The sequence below is a fragment of the Protopterus annectens genome, chromosome 2.part1 (assembly GCF_019279795.1).
Source record: "Protopterus annectens isolate FY-2018-M chromosome 2.part1, PAN1.0, whole genome shotgun sequence".
In the NCBI taxonomy this organism is placed as follows: Eukaryota; Metazoa; Chordata; order Ceratodontiformes; family Protopteridae; genus Protopterus; species Protopterus annectens.
The window spans coordinates 579,604,845-579,621,563 of NC_056729.1; the positions used below are offsets into that span (position 1 = coordinate 579,604,845).

Consider the following 16,719-nt stretch of genomic DNA (forward strand, 5'->3'; position numbering starts at 1 on the left):
CTTTTGGTCAAAAGTGTTTTTCTTTTGTTATAAAGCTTGTTGGTACTATGGTTCCACCATGTGGGTTTGTTTCTTGGATTTGCCCTGCACTTCTTCATACAGGATACAGCTTCATCTGTGTAGCTGTTTACAAGCTGGTATAGTGTGGTGGTGTACAATACTGCATATTCAGTGGAGTTAACTGGGTTTGGTGGGGATTTGAAGCTTGTCAGTATATCACTTCGGAGCAAGTAGTTTATCTGAAAGAAATTTCTAAAGGTATTTTGGGTGGACGGGGTCTCTAGTTTCAGTTTTATTTCAAAGGAGACTGCCTTATGGTCAGACCTAAAAAGTGATGAAGATATGCAAGGAATGGTGCAAGATGCTCCCTTATTAGTAAGGACAAGATCCAAGATGTTCTTTCCCCTAGTGGGTACTCTAATTGCTCCAGGGCATTTGTATTGGGAAAGTCTAAGAATGTCTGTGCTTGTACACTAATGGTGGTATAGGTTTCCCAGTCTATAGCTGGATAATTTGGATCACCTAGGAAAATGGTACTGGGTTTAATACTGAGTAGTTCTAGTTCTTGTAGTAGGTGTTGTGGCTTTCTTTTGTCGTAGGGGGAGTTCTGTAGCTAACTAATGTATGGTTTGTGACCTTTCTGATTGTTATTGGGACAAGAGGAAACTCTTCTGCATAATGCTGCTTTACCACCCTTGATGCGGATGTTATTTGGATAAGAGGCAGCTCTTGTGCATAATGCTGCTTTACCACCCGTGATGCGGGTGTTATTGGGACAAGAGGAAGCTCTTGTGCATAATGCTGCTTTACCACCCTTGATGCGGATGTTATTTGGATAAGAGGCAGCTCTTGTGCATAATGCTGCTTTACCACCCTTGATGCGGATGTTATTTGGATAAGAGGCAGCTCTTGTGCATAATGCTGCTTTACCACCCTTGATGCGGATGTTATTTGGATAAGAGGAAGCTCTTGTGCATAATGCTGCTTTACCACCCATGATGCGGGTCTCTCTTGAATGTAGACTGATGCACCTCTACCTTTATTCCCCTCGTGTGCAGTAGTTGATTTAAACGTGTGGAAGGCATTGTAGCTCTGCACAGCTGGAGTGCTGTCTGCTATTTTAAACCATGTCTGTCACTCACTGTACAGATGTCAGTATCTTCTAGGGTGAGAAGGGCTTGTAGAGAGTGGAGTTTCTTGTTTAGGCTCCTAGCAGTGATCAGCAACATCTTATTTTCTTTTACTTGTTTCGTTATGTTGGTAGGTTTATCAATTTGGCATTACCTAAAAAAGGCACTATGGGGGATGGACAATGTCTTTGCCAATAATTAAAACCCTAGAGGGGCAGATAATAGGTTCATAGGTAGGTACTAGGCTATTGGCCCTAGGGCCTATATAAGCCTAGCAAAAATGTACCCTGGCTTTCGCCACCCAAGAAAATTATTTTCCTGTGCCCCTGTCGAGCAGAGCCACAGAGGTGATCCTCGTGGTGAATTTCCTATTTCCCATCCAATCAACAAGATTTTTCTTGAAGAGTGCTAATGAGGAGCTTTGTTTGATATAGATAGGTAGTTTGTTCCAGAGTATGGGAAGTCTCTGGGACAGGAATCTATCCCTCCGGCATGTTCTTTTTATTGTGGTGACAAGGTTTAGGTCCCTAGAGCGTGTAGCTTGGAGGGATTAGGATTTCTTTAAGTGGAGCATGTCCAACAGCTCTGGGTTTGACATAGCTTTGTATGTTAGGCAGAGATCGCCTCTGAGTAGGCAATATGTGACAGAGTAAAGCTGGAGTTTTTTGAGACGGTCTGCGTAGGGCATCTGTTTGAAGCCAGTAATCTTCTTTGTGAGGCATTTCTGCGGCCTTTCCAGTTGTAGATGTCTTGTGAAGTACATACCAAAAGGGGTGTTGTACTGTATAATGGGTCTAATGAGTGATAAGTAGAGGGAAACAATGACCTCTTTTTTCTTGGATGAGAAACCTTTTGTAATGAAGTGTGTCACGTAGAAGGGTTTCCTGACCACTATTTCGATGTGATTATCAAAGGAGAAACTACTGTCCACCTGTGTCCCAAGGTCTCTTATCACACTTTTGGTGTGAAGTAGACTGCCACCTATGTGGTAGCTCATGGGTAGAGATTTTTTACCAAAGGGGATGACAGTGCACTTTTTGGCATTGAGCTTGAGGCCATGGCTTTGACACCAGGCATCTGTCTCAGTGAGGCCCTTTTGTAGGATGTCCACATTATTAGGAGTTTCGATTATGGCTCCTAGGTTGCAGTCATCTGCGAACTTCATTAGCCAAAGACCTTCTGTGTTAGCCTGTACTTCAGAAAAGTAGATACCAAACAGGAGAGGACCCAGGACTGAACCCTGTGGTACTCCACTTGTCACTGGTCTGAAATCAGATTTGGAGTCTGCTATAATTCCAGAGTGGGGGATGGTGTCAAAAGCCTTGGCAAGATCTAGATAGGCTGTGTGAACCACCTTACCCTCATCTACGGCTTTGGTGACTGCTTCAAAAAAGTCTATCAGGTTTAGGAGACATGATCTGCCTTTTACAAACCCGAACTGGGTGGGGTCCAGAGTTTGGAGATTACCAATGTCTTTGTTTAGAAGTTCCATAATGATACATTCCATGGCCTTTCAGACCAGGCTCGTTAGGCTAATGGGGTGGTAGTTCCCAGAGTCCGTGATGACTCCCCCTTTGTGGAGTGGGATAACAGTTGCTGTATGCCATTCAGTGGGCACAAAGCCTGAGGTAAGGCTCTGATTCAACATGGTGCTTAGGTGGGGTGCTAGTTCATTCTGTAGTTCATGTAGAATGCAGCCTGGGATGTTGTCAGGTCCCATGGATGCTGTGTTCTTGGCTCTGGAGAGTATGTTTTTTACCTGCGCAGCCATGATTACAGGAACTTTGCATTCTTCTGGTATAGAGATGGGCCCTTTAGGAGGTGAGAGGGGGGTAAAGTTAACACTGAACCTATCTGCCAGGATGTTGGCAACATCAGTTGGTTCTGTATATTTAGTGCCATTGTGCTGTAACTCAGAGCAGATCTGTTGCCACTGAGATTCTTCACATAGCAGCTTTGTGGTTGTCTTTAGAATCAGTGGCAATTTTGTTTTCGTAACTAGCTTTGGAAGATTTTTTGAGGGATCTCAGCTTCTTACTGAGGCTGACCAGGAGGGAGTTCCTCCAATCGTGGGCTTTTACTCTTTTTTGCAACAGTTTCTTTCTTCTCTTGTGGAGTTGTTTATGGCAGGGGACCACCAGATTGGCTTCCTTTTTTTGGAGGATAGCATCTTGGTTCTGTTAGGGATAGCACAATCCATGCACTCGTGTAAGTGCTTATAAAGTGAATTTGTGTAGGATTCAGCAGTCGTACCTCTATTGTCCATCTGCATGAGTGTCGTGAAGTTTGCCACTTCTGTCTTAAGAAGCATGAAGTTGGCTTTGGAGAAATTGTTTACGGTGGTTTCCCTATTGAGGGGTGGGGCAGCATGTGGATATCTAGGGTGATTAGCTTGTGATCAGATCTAACCAATGAGGAATTGACCTCTGGTGTGGAACACCGGTCACCCATGTTGGTAATGACCAGGTCTAGGATATTGCTGCCCCTGGTGGGGGTGTGGATAACTTGATCCAAGGCGCTGGAATTTATGAATTCCAGAAAACGTTGAGCAAATGAGTTGGTACATGATTAGTTTTCCCATTTAATGGTCGGGTAGTTGAAATCGCCCATTATTAGGGTGTTGGGTTGTACACTAATATTTTCCAGTGTATCAAGAAATGAGGAGTGTGAATCCTGGGGCATGGTGGGGGATCTGTAGCATGTTGCTATTTGGATTGCAGTCTTGCCCAGAGTTAGTTGCACTTGGATAATCTCAGATGCATTATGCTGAGCAACTTGCCTGGAGGTGTGGATATCCTTAATGAATATGGACACGCCTCCATCTTTAGTGTTTCGGTCCAGGTTAGGTAGCAGAAAGGTGTGGTATGAATTATCGCCTGGTAATGCAGGGGTGCTCTCTGGAGCCTTGAAACGAGGTCTCTTATCACTGCACATATGTCGATGTTCTCCATTTTAAGGAGTGCCTCGAGTGAATGCATTTTGAGGTTTAGACTTCTAGCATTGAGTAGCATTACCCTCAGATTTTGCTTGCTTGTATCTGTTATGGTGGTGAATTTGTCATTTGAACCTTGCCTAAAAAAGGCACTGTAAGGGTGGCAAGAGCCTTAGCCAGTATCCGGAATCCCAAGGGTGACAGGTGCAGGCCATCTCTGGCAAAGCATCGTGGTCTGTCGATCATGTCATCCCAGGCTGACAGATACTGGATCCCCTTAGAATGACACCAGAAGCTTAGCCAGTTGTTGAAATCAATCATTCAGGACATTCCTGGTGAATCAGCATGGTGTGTCGATTATATCCTTCCAGGGTGACAGATATTGGACCCCTTTGAATAACGCCAAGCTCTAAGCCAATTGAAATCAATTTGTTTTTTGCTGATATCAAAGCATTATCCTTGGAGAAGATAGAGTGCTGCTCAATGTTAGGCTCAAACCTGCCTTGGCCACAGTCAAGAGTTCCATCATGTCTCTCTTCTTATAATCAAGGGAGGTATACCTCAAGACACTGATACCTGGTACTTCTTGTTGAAGGACTTCAGTGAATGAGGGATCTGATGGACACTGGCACCAGACAAGCAACTAATCATCACTCTTTCCTTGCTCAGCCTGGTAAGAGGTACATCTGTATGTCTTACAATGGAAAAACCTATAACAAGAATGTTTGGTTGGGTCGATGCCTGCCTTATGGGTTCAGCAACTGTGACTTGGGTACTCCTGGTGTTATGTGAGGAATTGCTGATCATGTTTGGGTGAGTTGAGTCATATTCGGTCCAGTTACAACTTAAAGCACCTGTGTTAATAAAGTGCACATTCCGAATCTGCTCCTCTAAGTGCTGCTTTGCTCAACATGTAATTAAACAGGGAAAATGAAAGAGACAATGAAAAACAGCTAATGTTCTAACCAGTCGTGTTTATTTTCCTAGAACTGCAGCAGTAACATTCATTGTCACCAGTTTTAGCTACCTCAAGTTCTAGATGACTCACACACCATTTAGAACTGGCTGCTGTAAGTTTAAAAATTGAGTAAAACCATAGCAGACAAATGTAGCAACACTGATTAATCCATTTAACATCACAGAAATCTCTTGAAAAGCAGTGTACTGTAACACCAATTCAATTAATAGTTATGGCTTCAAATTCAGAGGAAAAAAACGTAACATTAAAAATACAGACAAATGACAGGGCCCTGTCACATTGCATGAAAGTTCTGTAGTGGATGACTGATAGCTAGAGAAGTAGAAACTAAGATGGGAGATCAACAGTTCAGATTCAGATCTGTTTGCAGTTAGACAGGTAGTTGAGATGGGGCAAGAGTCCACCTGGGCATTCCTAGACTTGGAGAAAGCATATGACAAGTCCCAGGAAAGGTGATTTGAGCATTGCTGCCGTGGTTCAAAGTCCCAGAAACATTGGTAGAATTGGTGCAGACTATGTACAAGGACCGAATGACTCAAGTACGAACAGAGTTCAGTGTCACAGAAGGGTTCCGAGTGGGAGTGGATGTGTACCAGGCTTCAGCTCTAAGCCTACTGCTGTTCATACTGCTGATGGACTACATTGGCAAACAGATCGGAGGGGACAGATCAACAAAGTTGCTGTATACAGACGATGTGGCATTACATGCAGACTCTGAGCGAGAACTTCAGTAAAGGATAGCGGAATGGAATGTAAAACTGAAGGCACATGGGATGAAACTAAGGACAGATAAGACAGTGGTAATGGCAGCAAATTGGGGAAATCAGAAGAAGCTGAGAACTGAGCTAGAAGGGAAGATAGCAGGACAGGTTAATAGCTTCAGGTATCTGGGAGGGGTGGATTAGTAGAAGGGAAGTATGAATGAAGAGGTCAAAGCTAGAATCAGAGGGGCTGCAGTCAACTGGCATAGTTAGAGTGTTAGGTATAGTGTATGACAGAAGAATGCCAATGAAGTTGAAAAGTAAGGTGTACAAAACATTAGTGCGACCAGTGCTACTGTATGGTACAGAAACCTGGGCAGTAAAGGCAGAGTAGACAAGAAAGCTAGAAATTATGGTAATGAAGTGCCTTAGGCAGATGGTAGGATGCACACTGTGGGACAGAAGAAGAAACAAGGGCATCAGAGCAGAAGCCAAAGTAGCTCCAGTTGCAGAAAAGATCAAAGAGAATAGATTATGGTGGCTCAGGCACATGAGCATGAAAGCAGAAGACAATCTGGTGAAGAAGATTTGGGACAGACAGGAAGAAGGTAAGAGGAAACCAGGGCATCCAGCAAAGAGGTGGATGGATTGTGTGAGAAGATCTGCAACAGTCAGACATGAGTGTCAAAGAAGGCAGGAATGTGGCAATGAATCAAGTGAGATGAGACATTTAAAATGACATCCTGACCCCATGTAGAAAATGGGAAAAAGAGAGTTGATGATGATGACAATGACAATGAGGTCATAGGGCAGAAATGCATGCTTCCTGAGTACTCTTGTGACCAAGCTGCAGTTAGTGTGCTGGTTGCTGATTCATGTTTGTATGCTTTATTACAAATTCATTTGTTTAGTATCAGTGTTGTGACTGGAGATACCATACCCACTGTGGTCATCAGAGCTTAGATTTTTAGATTTTTTTCCCTCCCTGGTACTGACATACTGTGTTCACATGCCATGCAAACCGCCTCATGGCAGATGACATCTCTGCTACACTGTAGCTCACAATGGCACACCTAGAAAATAAGGACAGTTATGTCAGAATGCTGTTTATTGATTTCAGTTCAGCATTCAGTACAGTGATCCCACAACAACTAATAGAAAAACTTGTCCAGCTAGGTGTTAGTAACCACATGTGCAACTGGATCCTGGACTTCCTGACTGGAAGACCCCAATGAAAATGTGTGGGCATTATTTCCTCAAAGAGCTTCACTGTCAACACAGGCGTACCTCAGGGCTGTATGCTAAGCTCGCTACTGTTTACTATCTTGGCCCATGACTGTAAAACCAGATTTAACACCAACCACATCATTACGTTTGCAGGTGACACTACAGTTGTGGGCCTCATCAGCAAAGGAGAAGAAGAAGCCTACAAGGAAGAAGTGAGTTTTTTGACGGGTGTGCCAGGTATAATCTTGACCTAAATGTCAGCAAAAGCAAGGAGATCATAACAGATTTCAGGAGAGTACAACCAGCTCACTCTCCTCTCATGGTAAATGGGGAGGTAGTGCAAAGAGTAAAGAACACAAAATTCCTGGGGGTCTACATAGCGGATCTTTCTTGGTCAGCCAATGCCAGTCACATAGTAAGACCCACCAATGCCTACACTTCCTGAGGAGACTGAGGAAAGCAAGCCTACCTCCCACTATCCTTTCGTTCTACACAGTACCGTAGAAGGTATCCTAATGTGCAACTTCATGATGTGGTACAGAAGCTGTTCAGCTGCAGATCAAAAAGCCCTGCAAAAGATAGTCAGAGTAGCAGAGATAATAACGGGATCTAAACTTCCAGAGATGAAGGATCTATACACAACACATTGTTACAACAGAGCAACATAAATAACAAGTGATCCTACATACCCTGCTTTTGAACTGTTCACATGCCTATTGTCTGGCAGAAGATGCTGCAGTGTACACTGTAAGATGACCAAGTTCAAGAATATTTTTTCCCCTCAAGTGATTCAACTTTTGAACTCTGGCAATAACATTAAAACATCACAACCAACTTATCAGTTTACAAGAAAATGATGTGCAATACAAACTGCTAGATATTCTCATAATATAGAGAACATGAACATCACATTATGTAATAAATACAGGTGCAATAAGGAACCAGTCAGCTGCTCTAGTGGTGTATAGAATAACTGTAAGTAATAAGTAACTGTCTAAGAGAAAGGTAAATGTCAGGTCTGATACATGTGTGATTGTATGTATGCATATGTTTCTCTTCTAAGCATGTATGTACTTGTCTTCTCAATTCGAGTATGATGCATGTAATTTTGTTTAGACTTCATTTATGTCTAAATGACAATAAAGTTTACTTTGACCATTAGCTGCCACCATCTGCCTTCCTTACTCGTTGTTTCTACTGGAGTCATGTGAGTTTCCACCAGGTAAATCTTAGTCACATCTGGGACCAGTAAAGAGACTAAGGACACTAGTGCAATGCCGTGCTGCTGCCAGTGAGTGTGCGCTAACTTTCACCACCCCATGGCAACCTTACAAGCTCCAGAATCAGTGCCTTATCAAGGTGCACGAGTGCTTCTCTGCCTGTGCAACCTCCCAACCAAGCAGTTTACTGCTTGTAGTGTGGAGCCCATCAGGCTGTTAATGCTGCTATTGCAGTGAGCCTATACTGCCTCTACCCCCCTGCATGGGTGAGTCATTGTCAGCTGCCTGCTACCACTCCCCATGTCCCTCCAGCTCCTGTGCCACCAGTCAATCACAGGTCATGTGGGGCACAGTAAGGGCTTTATCCCTCTGCAGCACGGGGCTGGTTAGAGCTTCAGATTTTAAGATAATTTATTAGTTGGCAGTGGAACAGACCCAAACACTAGCCTCTGTCCACTATATTTTTTCACAGTCGCATCCAGGATAAACATTCTTTTTAAGTACACATTGACAGAACTAGTTTTGCTTAGTAGTTTGTTTTGTTCTGAAAATATTTTGAGGCTGTTTCGGTATAGTTTCACACATATTAATAGCTAGGTTGACTTGACTGCTTTAGCTCCTTTGCCATTTATTCCCAGTACAGCTCATTCTTGGTGCTTGAGTGTTCTGGTTCTTGGTAAGTTCGACAGCAGGAAGAAACATTGCCCAGCTCTGTACATAACAAGTAGTGATTTCATAATTAGAAAAAAGGGTAAAGGGCTGAAGGCCAAATACAGTTTGACACTAAGGAGTAAATAATGACTTAGGCATTTTAAAGAAAATGCAATGAATAATTACTGCCTTTATTCCCAGTTCACATGCATTCTCGTTTTTTGGCCATATACCTTCAACCAATATTGCTGCAAATGACCTCCAATGCAAGCTAGCATTTGGCAGTGACAAATGCATTCTTAAGTTTAAACTAAGTTGTACTCCTTTCTTTTCTGAATTGCTGCTTATGTTTTAAGATATTTTCTTGTACCTGCTTCTTTTTTGTTTCCAGTGTAATATGCTTTTGCATCATTTCTGTTACTGCTTCTTGACAGTTGCAATGCCAGATACATTCTTACCTCATGTTTCAAATACCTACAGTAACTGCACAAAACCATGTCCTTTTTATTATTGTTTTTTGACGTTTACCGTTCTGCAGTTTTTCACTTCATTTGTGCATTTCTTTTAATAATATGTACTCAGATGTAATTAATATATTAATGTGTTTGCCGTAATGGTTTGTTATTGTGATGGAGCTTTGATCCCCAAATTGCAGTTGAAAATGGGTTTTACCTAGTTGCACTTGCCAGTTTGCAAAACAGTAAAATAAATAACTATTTCTGGTTAAACCGCTTGTTTTGTATATACTTCTGCTTGGTTATTTACCAGTTTGTCTCGTCACAGGGCAAAGCTTACAGGAAGCGCTGGTGTTTGGATGCCAGATTGCTGGAAAAAAGTGTGGAGTTCATGGCTATGATGGGATTGTTTGAGGAGTCTTGTTTGCTACAACCATCAGACATCTCCCCAGGACCATAGTGTTTGTGAGAGAAAGTAAAATGCAACTAAAATCATCCAAACTGGATTGAAGGAATGTCTGCATTGCTGAGATGACGTTACTTGTCCTGGAAATGGTTCTGAAGAAGCTACAGACATACAGAAAGATTGCAAGACATGCAATCTTTGAAAAGTGTGGCATTTTAAGACCTTTATTATGCTATTTAAAATATTTCTAGTATCTGTATTTTGGCATAGTATGAATATTATCTATGAAAAAAAATTGCAAGCAAAAAAAAAAAATAATAATTGCATTATTTCAGAGCAGTGTTGTAGGTAACAACCTTAATTGAGCAAATATTATTTTACAACAATTAGATCAAACTAATATGACTGCTTGCAGAAATTACATAAATGAGACAAATCAGTGCATGAAATTTAGCCTGCAGTACAATCAGTTGCAGTAAAATATTTAACACCCCTAGCTGATCAACTAAAGGAAATATTAGCAGTAACATTCAGTTGCAGGAAGAAAATATTGGAGAGGACAGGCAAGCATCCCCTCCCCGAACTGACTGCATATTTTGTGGAAGAAGTGTGTGGGAGTCACTGTTCAGTCCTGGCTTGTCTTGCTAGGAGTTGTCTAAGTGGTGTGGCATTCCCACTTAGTTTGACAGATCAAGAATGGCTGTCAGCACAGGTCTATGGCAGGGAAGTGGGAATGCAGGCGTGAAAGGCATAATGTTATTGTGGGATGGGAACATCACCTTAATGTCAGTAGAAAAGGACCACAGATGCACCTAGTTTCAGTGGCTCCCATTCTAATTAAGTCTGTAAAGAGTGTCCTGATACCCACCCTCTAGCCTTCCTACAGTCTGTGTAGTACAGCAGCATCACCTCTGCCCTCCCCAGCAGTCTGTTCCTTTTATCATTCCTTTGAGTGCTCCTGTGAGCCTTTCAGTGAACAGTGATATTTAGACTTTATTTTCTTTTCTGGCATCCTTATCCCATTCTTTGCACATCTTCTGTATCATTCTGTCCTTGCTATTTACATTCCGACTTATCACTATAGTCAGTACAGTCACGATGGGTACTTGTGGATGCTAACTGACTGAAGCTTTGTCATACTGTTGGATGTTTTTTTTAATCTGGAGTTGATATATTCAGCGATAGGCCAAAATGTTTCAGCCACAGAATAGCTTGTATTGGTATGGTAGTCATAAAATTTCTTCGGTGTCACTGTTATTGTCAGCTGACCCACTCCACTCCTTCTGCCCTATTCCTTGGTAATAAAGACTGTTTAGAACTAGCTTCTTCAGCATCTAAGCATGTATACGGAGTCTTTTGTTCTGTCCTGTGTGTTTCTGCTTGTGATGTTCAAATACTTATTATCCTTCACAGTTATGTGAAAAAATATTATTTTAGATTGGCCCTTGGATGCTTTATGCCCTTTTTGTTTTTAACTTACCATTTTGCTTGATTTGGTTTGTTTGTTTGTGTCTTTCGGCTTTTCCTGGTTAGGGGTCGCCACAGCGGAACTCCGGTCCGCCAATGATTGGCAGTAGATTTTTTACGTGCCGAGTTTGCCAGTCCTGACGCACAACCTTCAATGAAGGTACGCCCATTCACGCATGTCTCCACACAGAAGATGCTCTAGCTGAGAATCGAATGGCACAACATCTTGCTGTGAGGCGGCAACGCTACCGCAGCATCACCACCACTTGATTTGGTGTGTAATTCTAAATTCACATGTTCCTCATATTGATGCAGTAGCCTTAGCTATATGGGTTATATCCTGTTAAGAATATAACATCCAGCAAGCCTCCAAACCTTCAGGGCACCATCCAGGTGCATTAACTGTCGAGCTGCTTGAGAAGAGCTGACTGAAAGACAAGTTTGGGAGTGAAGCCCTATAGAGCTTTCCTGCCACAGAAAAGTACTCTCCTCTGACGCTTTCAGAGATTGATGTTCAGCTTGTGCTGTTCCTTGCTGGGCAGATAAGTTCCCTTTGGGGAAAAAACTTCTATTTTCTTATGTTTACTAATGTTTTATTACTCTCCTCTTTAAGAAACTTATTTTAAAGCTAGAAGTGTTGTGTTTTAACGGACTGCCTCAAGAATGCAAAGTACTTTTAAACAGAGCACTCTTTTTTTCTGTCAGTTTTAAAGTAGTGTAAACTAACTAATAACATATTTTATGTGGATACCTTGTGTTTAACTTTCTACTGTGGGACTGCCTTAGTGTTTGAAAGTGCATTTTACTCAGTTTTTTTTCTGTCAAAAAGTATTTCTTGTGCACTGGTAGTTTTACCAACATTTGCTGCTCGTCTTCCCTGGGAAAACAGCACCATTTTTGGCTTGACCATGGAAGAGAAGTTTCAGTCCTCCTTCCAGCCACAAAAAGAAAATGTTAAGCAAAACGGTCTTTGCCACCACAGCAGGCTAGTAATTTGCCTCAGCCACAGGTGGGTGGCTGTGCTGTGGTCATTTGTTGTACCTCAGACTACATATGTTTTAGCCTGAATCCCTCTGGAGTAGCACCTGCAACCAGTATGGACCAGGAGTTAGCCGTGTTCTTTGCAGCTGTTGAGTCCCTCAGTGGGCAAGGGAGAGCCACTCTCATCAGTCCCGTGAGATGGACTGGTGAAGATTTCCCTTTTGTGTCAGAATGCTGTGCCCATCCCAGGGGAAGCAGCAGCTGCCATTATTTACACAGTTGGCTCCATTTTGCCTGTCAAAAAGAAAGAGAAAACCAAACGTGTATCAGCTCCTCCCCAAATGTCTTTGGATAGTAGTAGTTTACAGGGACTGGCTTAGAATTTAATTCAGGGTATTGATCCTTCTTGTAGAGTAGTTTCTGGTAAAAGAAAGACGGATGTCGCTTTTCCTGAAGAGATTCAAGATTCTGAATGTGATCAGGAAGATGCAAGGACAGATTCAAGGTTCTGTCCTCTGATTTCTGATTCAGACTCAGAGGAGAGCTCAGTTCCAGATTCTTCCTGTGGGGGTTTCTCTTTCTCTAAGACTATTGCTAGAATGTCCAAATGTTTCCAGTGGGAAAACACTGAGGTTTCTCAGTCCCTCAAAAAATACCATGAGTTGTTATAAAAGGGTTTTTCCAGAACCTACACCCATTCCTCCTGTCCAGTCTGTTTAGATGACATGTGTGTTACTGCCTGCAGTTTTATACACTATTCCTAAACCTGACCCAGCAGTTATAACCTTAGTTGACTCCACTGCTGCTAAGCACTTAGTTAATTCCAGTCCTACTCTTTCTAATAAAGATGAGAAAATTATCGGTAGATGTGGTACTTCCAGAACTTTGATTTTTCTGAATTTTAAATTGTCAGGCTCATATCTTAAAGTTTGTTCTAACATATTGTGAAAGTATGAGGAATGTTTTATCTGCAGCTTCTTCTTGTGAAGAAAAAAACTGCTTTGAATATCTTAGTTTCTTCTATTGCACAGGTCACTACTCGTTGTTTGCAGTGTGTGCATGACTGTCTTGATGCTTCTTCCAGGGCTATGGCCACTGGTACTGTTTTATCGATGTTTGCTTGGCTGCATTCTCAGAACCTCCTAGATGATTTAAAAAATGAGATTTTAAATTCTCCCTTAGATAGAGATTTATTGTTTGGCCCCTCTGCTGCAGAGGTGATCAAACAATGTGATGAAAGGGGCAAGCTGATCCAGGGAATCTAAGACTTTTCAGCCTTCATTTTTCAAATTGTCCAAGGGATTTTCCCTCTCTCCTCATCCAGTTTTCACAAAAAAAAAAAAAAAACAGAATAGAATAAACAGTCTCAACAGAATTCAGGTAAACAATTGTTTAAGAAGTGGCAAGGGGGTTACAAAAAGAAGTCTCAAACCTCCCAAAACCAAGGACAGTCCACAAGTCTGAATGGCTATTCAAGAGACTTTGTGATCCCCCTCCCACCCTGGCCCCTTTTCTCTTCCAGGAAGTCAAAATCTCAGTTCTTCTCTTTGGCAATAGATTGTTTCAGAAAAATAGGTTTTGAAAATCATTCAACAGGGTTACAGATTGCAGTGGGAGGAAATTCCTTCTTTCCAGGGGGTAATTCCTCATCCTGCAGATCAGACTCTTTTGTTTCCACCTGTTCTTCATCACAGGCTCTTCCAAGGAGTGATAAAATCATTTCCTGCTTCCCAGTTGGGAAAGGGGTTTTATTCCGGGATGTTCCAAAGAAATAAATGCTTGGAGAACAATTCTGGATCTTTCCTAAACCTGTATGTGATGGTGCCCAAATTAAAAATATCACTTCCAACCTGTTCTTCCTCTTTCAAGTTTCCTGGTAACAGTAGACTTAAAAGATGCTTATCATCACATTCCTATTTATCCAAATTTTTGGCATTTCTTAAGGTTTTGTGTGTCTGGATCACATTATCAGTTCTCTGCCTTACTCTTTGGCCTGTCCACTGCACCTTGAGTGTTCGCAAAGTGTCTAACTCCAGTTATAGCTCATTGCAGGCTACAGGGTATCCACACTTTTTTTCATATTTAGATGACTTGCTTATCTTTGCAGTTTTTTTCAAAATGTTAGGAGTCTCCCTGTCTTGGGTCAGAGATGTATTGCACAAGCTGGGATTCCAGGACAACATTCAGAAGTCTTTCTTGACTTCCCTCACCAGGATTGTGTTCCTGGGATGTCAGCTAGACACCTCAGTTCAAAGAGCCTTTCTTCCACAGGAAAAATAGATCTTTATCTAGATCTATTTCTAAGGTTTTCCACTCAGACTCCTGTCACTGTGAGAGAATACTTCAGGATTTTGGGTCTCATGGCATATATGATTCTCTTGATATTCCTGGCAAGATACTACATGAGAAAGATATAATGGTATCTGAAATCTCTTTGGTCCTAGCATCAACACTCTTTATTTTTTCAGATCCCACTGCTTGGGTTTGTTAGAAGAGAACTACAGTAGAGAGTTGATTATCCAAACTAACTGGGACTTGGGGTAGTTCCGATAATCAAACATATAATTGAACTGGATAAAAAACTTCTAAAATCTTGTTTTTTGTGCACACAGGGAATGTACTCTTCAACCATTCAGAGATTCCAGTGGACAATAAAGAATATTTTTTCACACATGAGTGGGCTGCAAGCTCAAAAAACATGCACAAGGGAATACTTATAATGTTTACATATTCAAACTTTGATTTTTTTCCTACTCAAAAACTTTGGAAGACTGCATTCGGATAATTGATATTTTGGATAATTGACGTTCGGATAATCGACTATCTACTGTACTTTGGTGGAGTTAACAGATATCTTTAAATCCAGGTCTCCTCTTCTCCCTCCCTGCTCCAGAGTAGTCAGTCACCACAGATGCTTCAGACTTTGCTTGTAAAGCAGTTTCAGAACAGATAAAAGTGCAGGGGGTGTGGGACACCAAGGGCAGATGCAAGCACATAAATATCAAGGAGATACTTGCCCTGATCAAGGTACTCGGCTCTCTGAACCATCTTTGGTCTCCAAGACTTCAAGTGGTTACAGACAATACCACAGTCTTGCAGTACATTAACAAGCAAGGGGGAACCAGGTCTTAGCTCCTTTGCAGACTAGACATGTTAGCTTGGGATATAGCTTCACAGCACCGTCTCACTCTACAGGCATCCTACATTCTGTCAGAGCAAAACTGTGTGGCAGACAAGCTGAGCAGAATCAGGACAGACCCTCATGAATGGAAACTAGATCAAAGGGTCTTCCAATATTTGATTATATACTACTATAAAAAGTAAAACAAAAAAACTATACCACCAAGACAACGAACAGTCCAACCTTTTATTACTTAGCGCCTCGGCTATACAGCCTTCAAAGAGTAAAATAACATAAAAAATATCAGATGTATATACACATAAAATTAACACGTCACACCCACTGCAATTAATCAATTAAATTAAATTAAATTATATACTTCCAGTCAGATTCCTTATTTAACCGTAAGGGTTCCAAAGTATTAAACTTTAAAATATATAATGTTTCCTTTTTACATAACTTAACATCCAAATTCACTAATTCCCCAAAGATATCTCAACCTTTTCTAAGACGCAACCAATAATGTGTTTAGGGTTACAATTATGAAATTCAGAAAAATGACTACCAAGGGGGCTATCCATTCTAGCATTTTTTATGTCTCTTAGATGTTCTTGAAAGAGAACTTTAAAGCTTCTGCTCGTCTCGCCAATGTAAAATTTATTACAACTACATTTAAGAGCATATATAACCCCACATATATTGCAATTAAAATTACCCCTGACCAAAAATTGATGTCCATTAATATACTTAAAGCCATTAATCACATTTTTACATATGGAGCATTTATTACATGGTATAGTACCTTTAAATATAGGCATCTCAACACTTATATTCATTATAGGTAGTTCAGATTGATTATGCACAACCATGTCTCTAAGATTTCTAGTCCTCATATAAGAAATTTTCCACCTTTGTGGCAGCAACTTATTTAACTCCTTTTCTCTAAGCAACATAGGCCAAAATTGACAAGCTGTATTAACTATTTTATCACTAATAAACATTGTAGGTAGTTACAAAGAAAATATTACTCAAATTCTCTTCCTTATTCAGTACACATTCAGCAGAAGTATTATAGAAATTATCATCAAGCCAAGAATTCATTCTACCCCTCATATTTACAGTCCTCACATTATTTTCGACATTGGGCCACCTTAAATTCATAACCCTATCCTTAGCTTCTTTAACAATGTCCATCTTATAACCTCTATTTAGGAACATATTTTCTGATTCCAAAATTTCTTGTATAAAGATTTCGTCCCTATTACATAGTCTATGTATCCTTAAAAATTCATTATAAGGTAGAATCTTTATTAGATGGTCTGGATGGCAACTATTACCATATAAAAACTGATTTTTAAATGTAAACTTGTTATGTAGCCCAGTGTTCAATTGGCTAAGCTTAATATCTAAAAAATTAACTGCTACTCCAAGCTGAATGCCATCAAATTG

General features: G+C 41.0%; 1 protein-coding gene across 2 annotated transcripts in view; it reads left to right on the forward strand.

Annotated features, from left to right (window-relative positions):
* Positions 1–11,034, forward strand: part of KHK (ketohexokinase) — a 678,771-nt gene extending 667,737 nt beyond the window's left edge. For both annotated transcript variants that reach the window (XM_044062352.1, XM_044062353.1), the window contains exon 8: positions 9,624–11,034. In XM_044062352.1, coding sequence (XP_043918287.1) covers positions 9,624–9,709 — 86 coding nt within the window. In that variant the 3' untranslated portion in view covers positions 9,710–11,034. The remainder of the gene's footprint in view (positions 1–9,623) is intronic.
* The last annotated feature ends 5,685 nt before the right edge of the window (positions 11,035–16,719 follow it).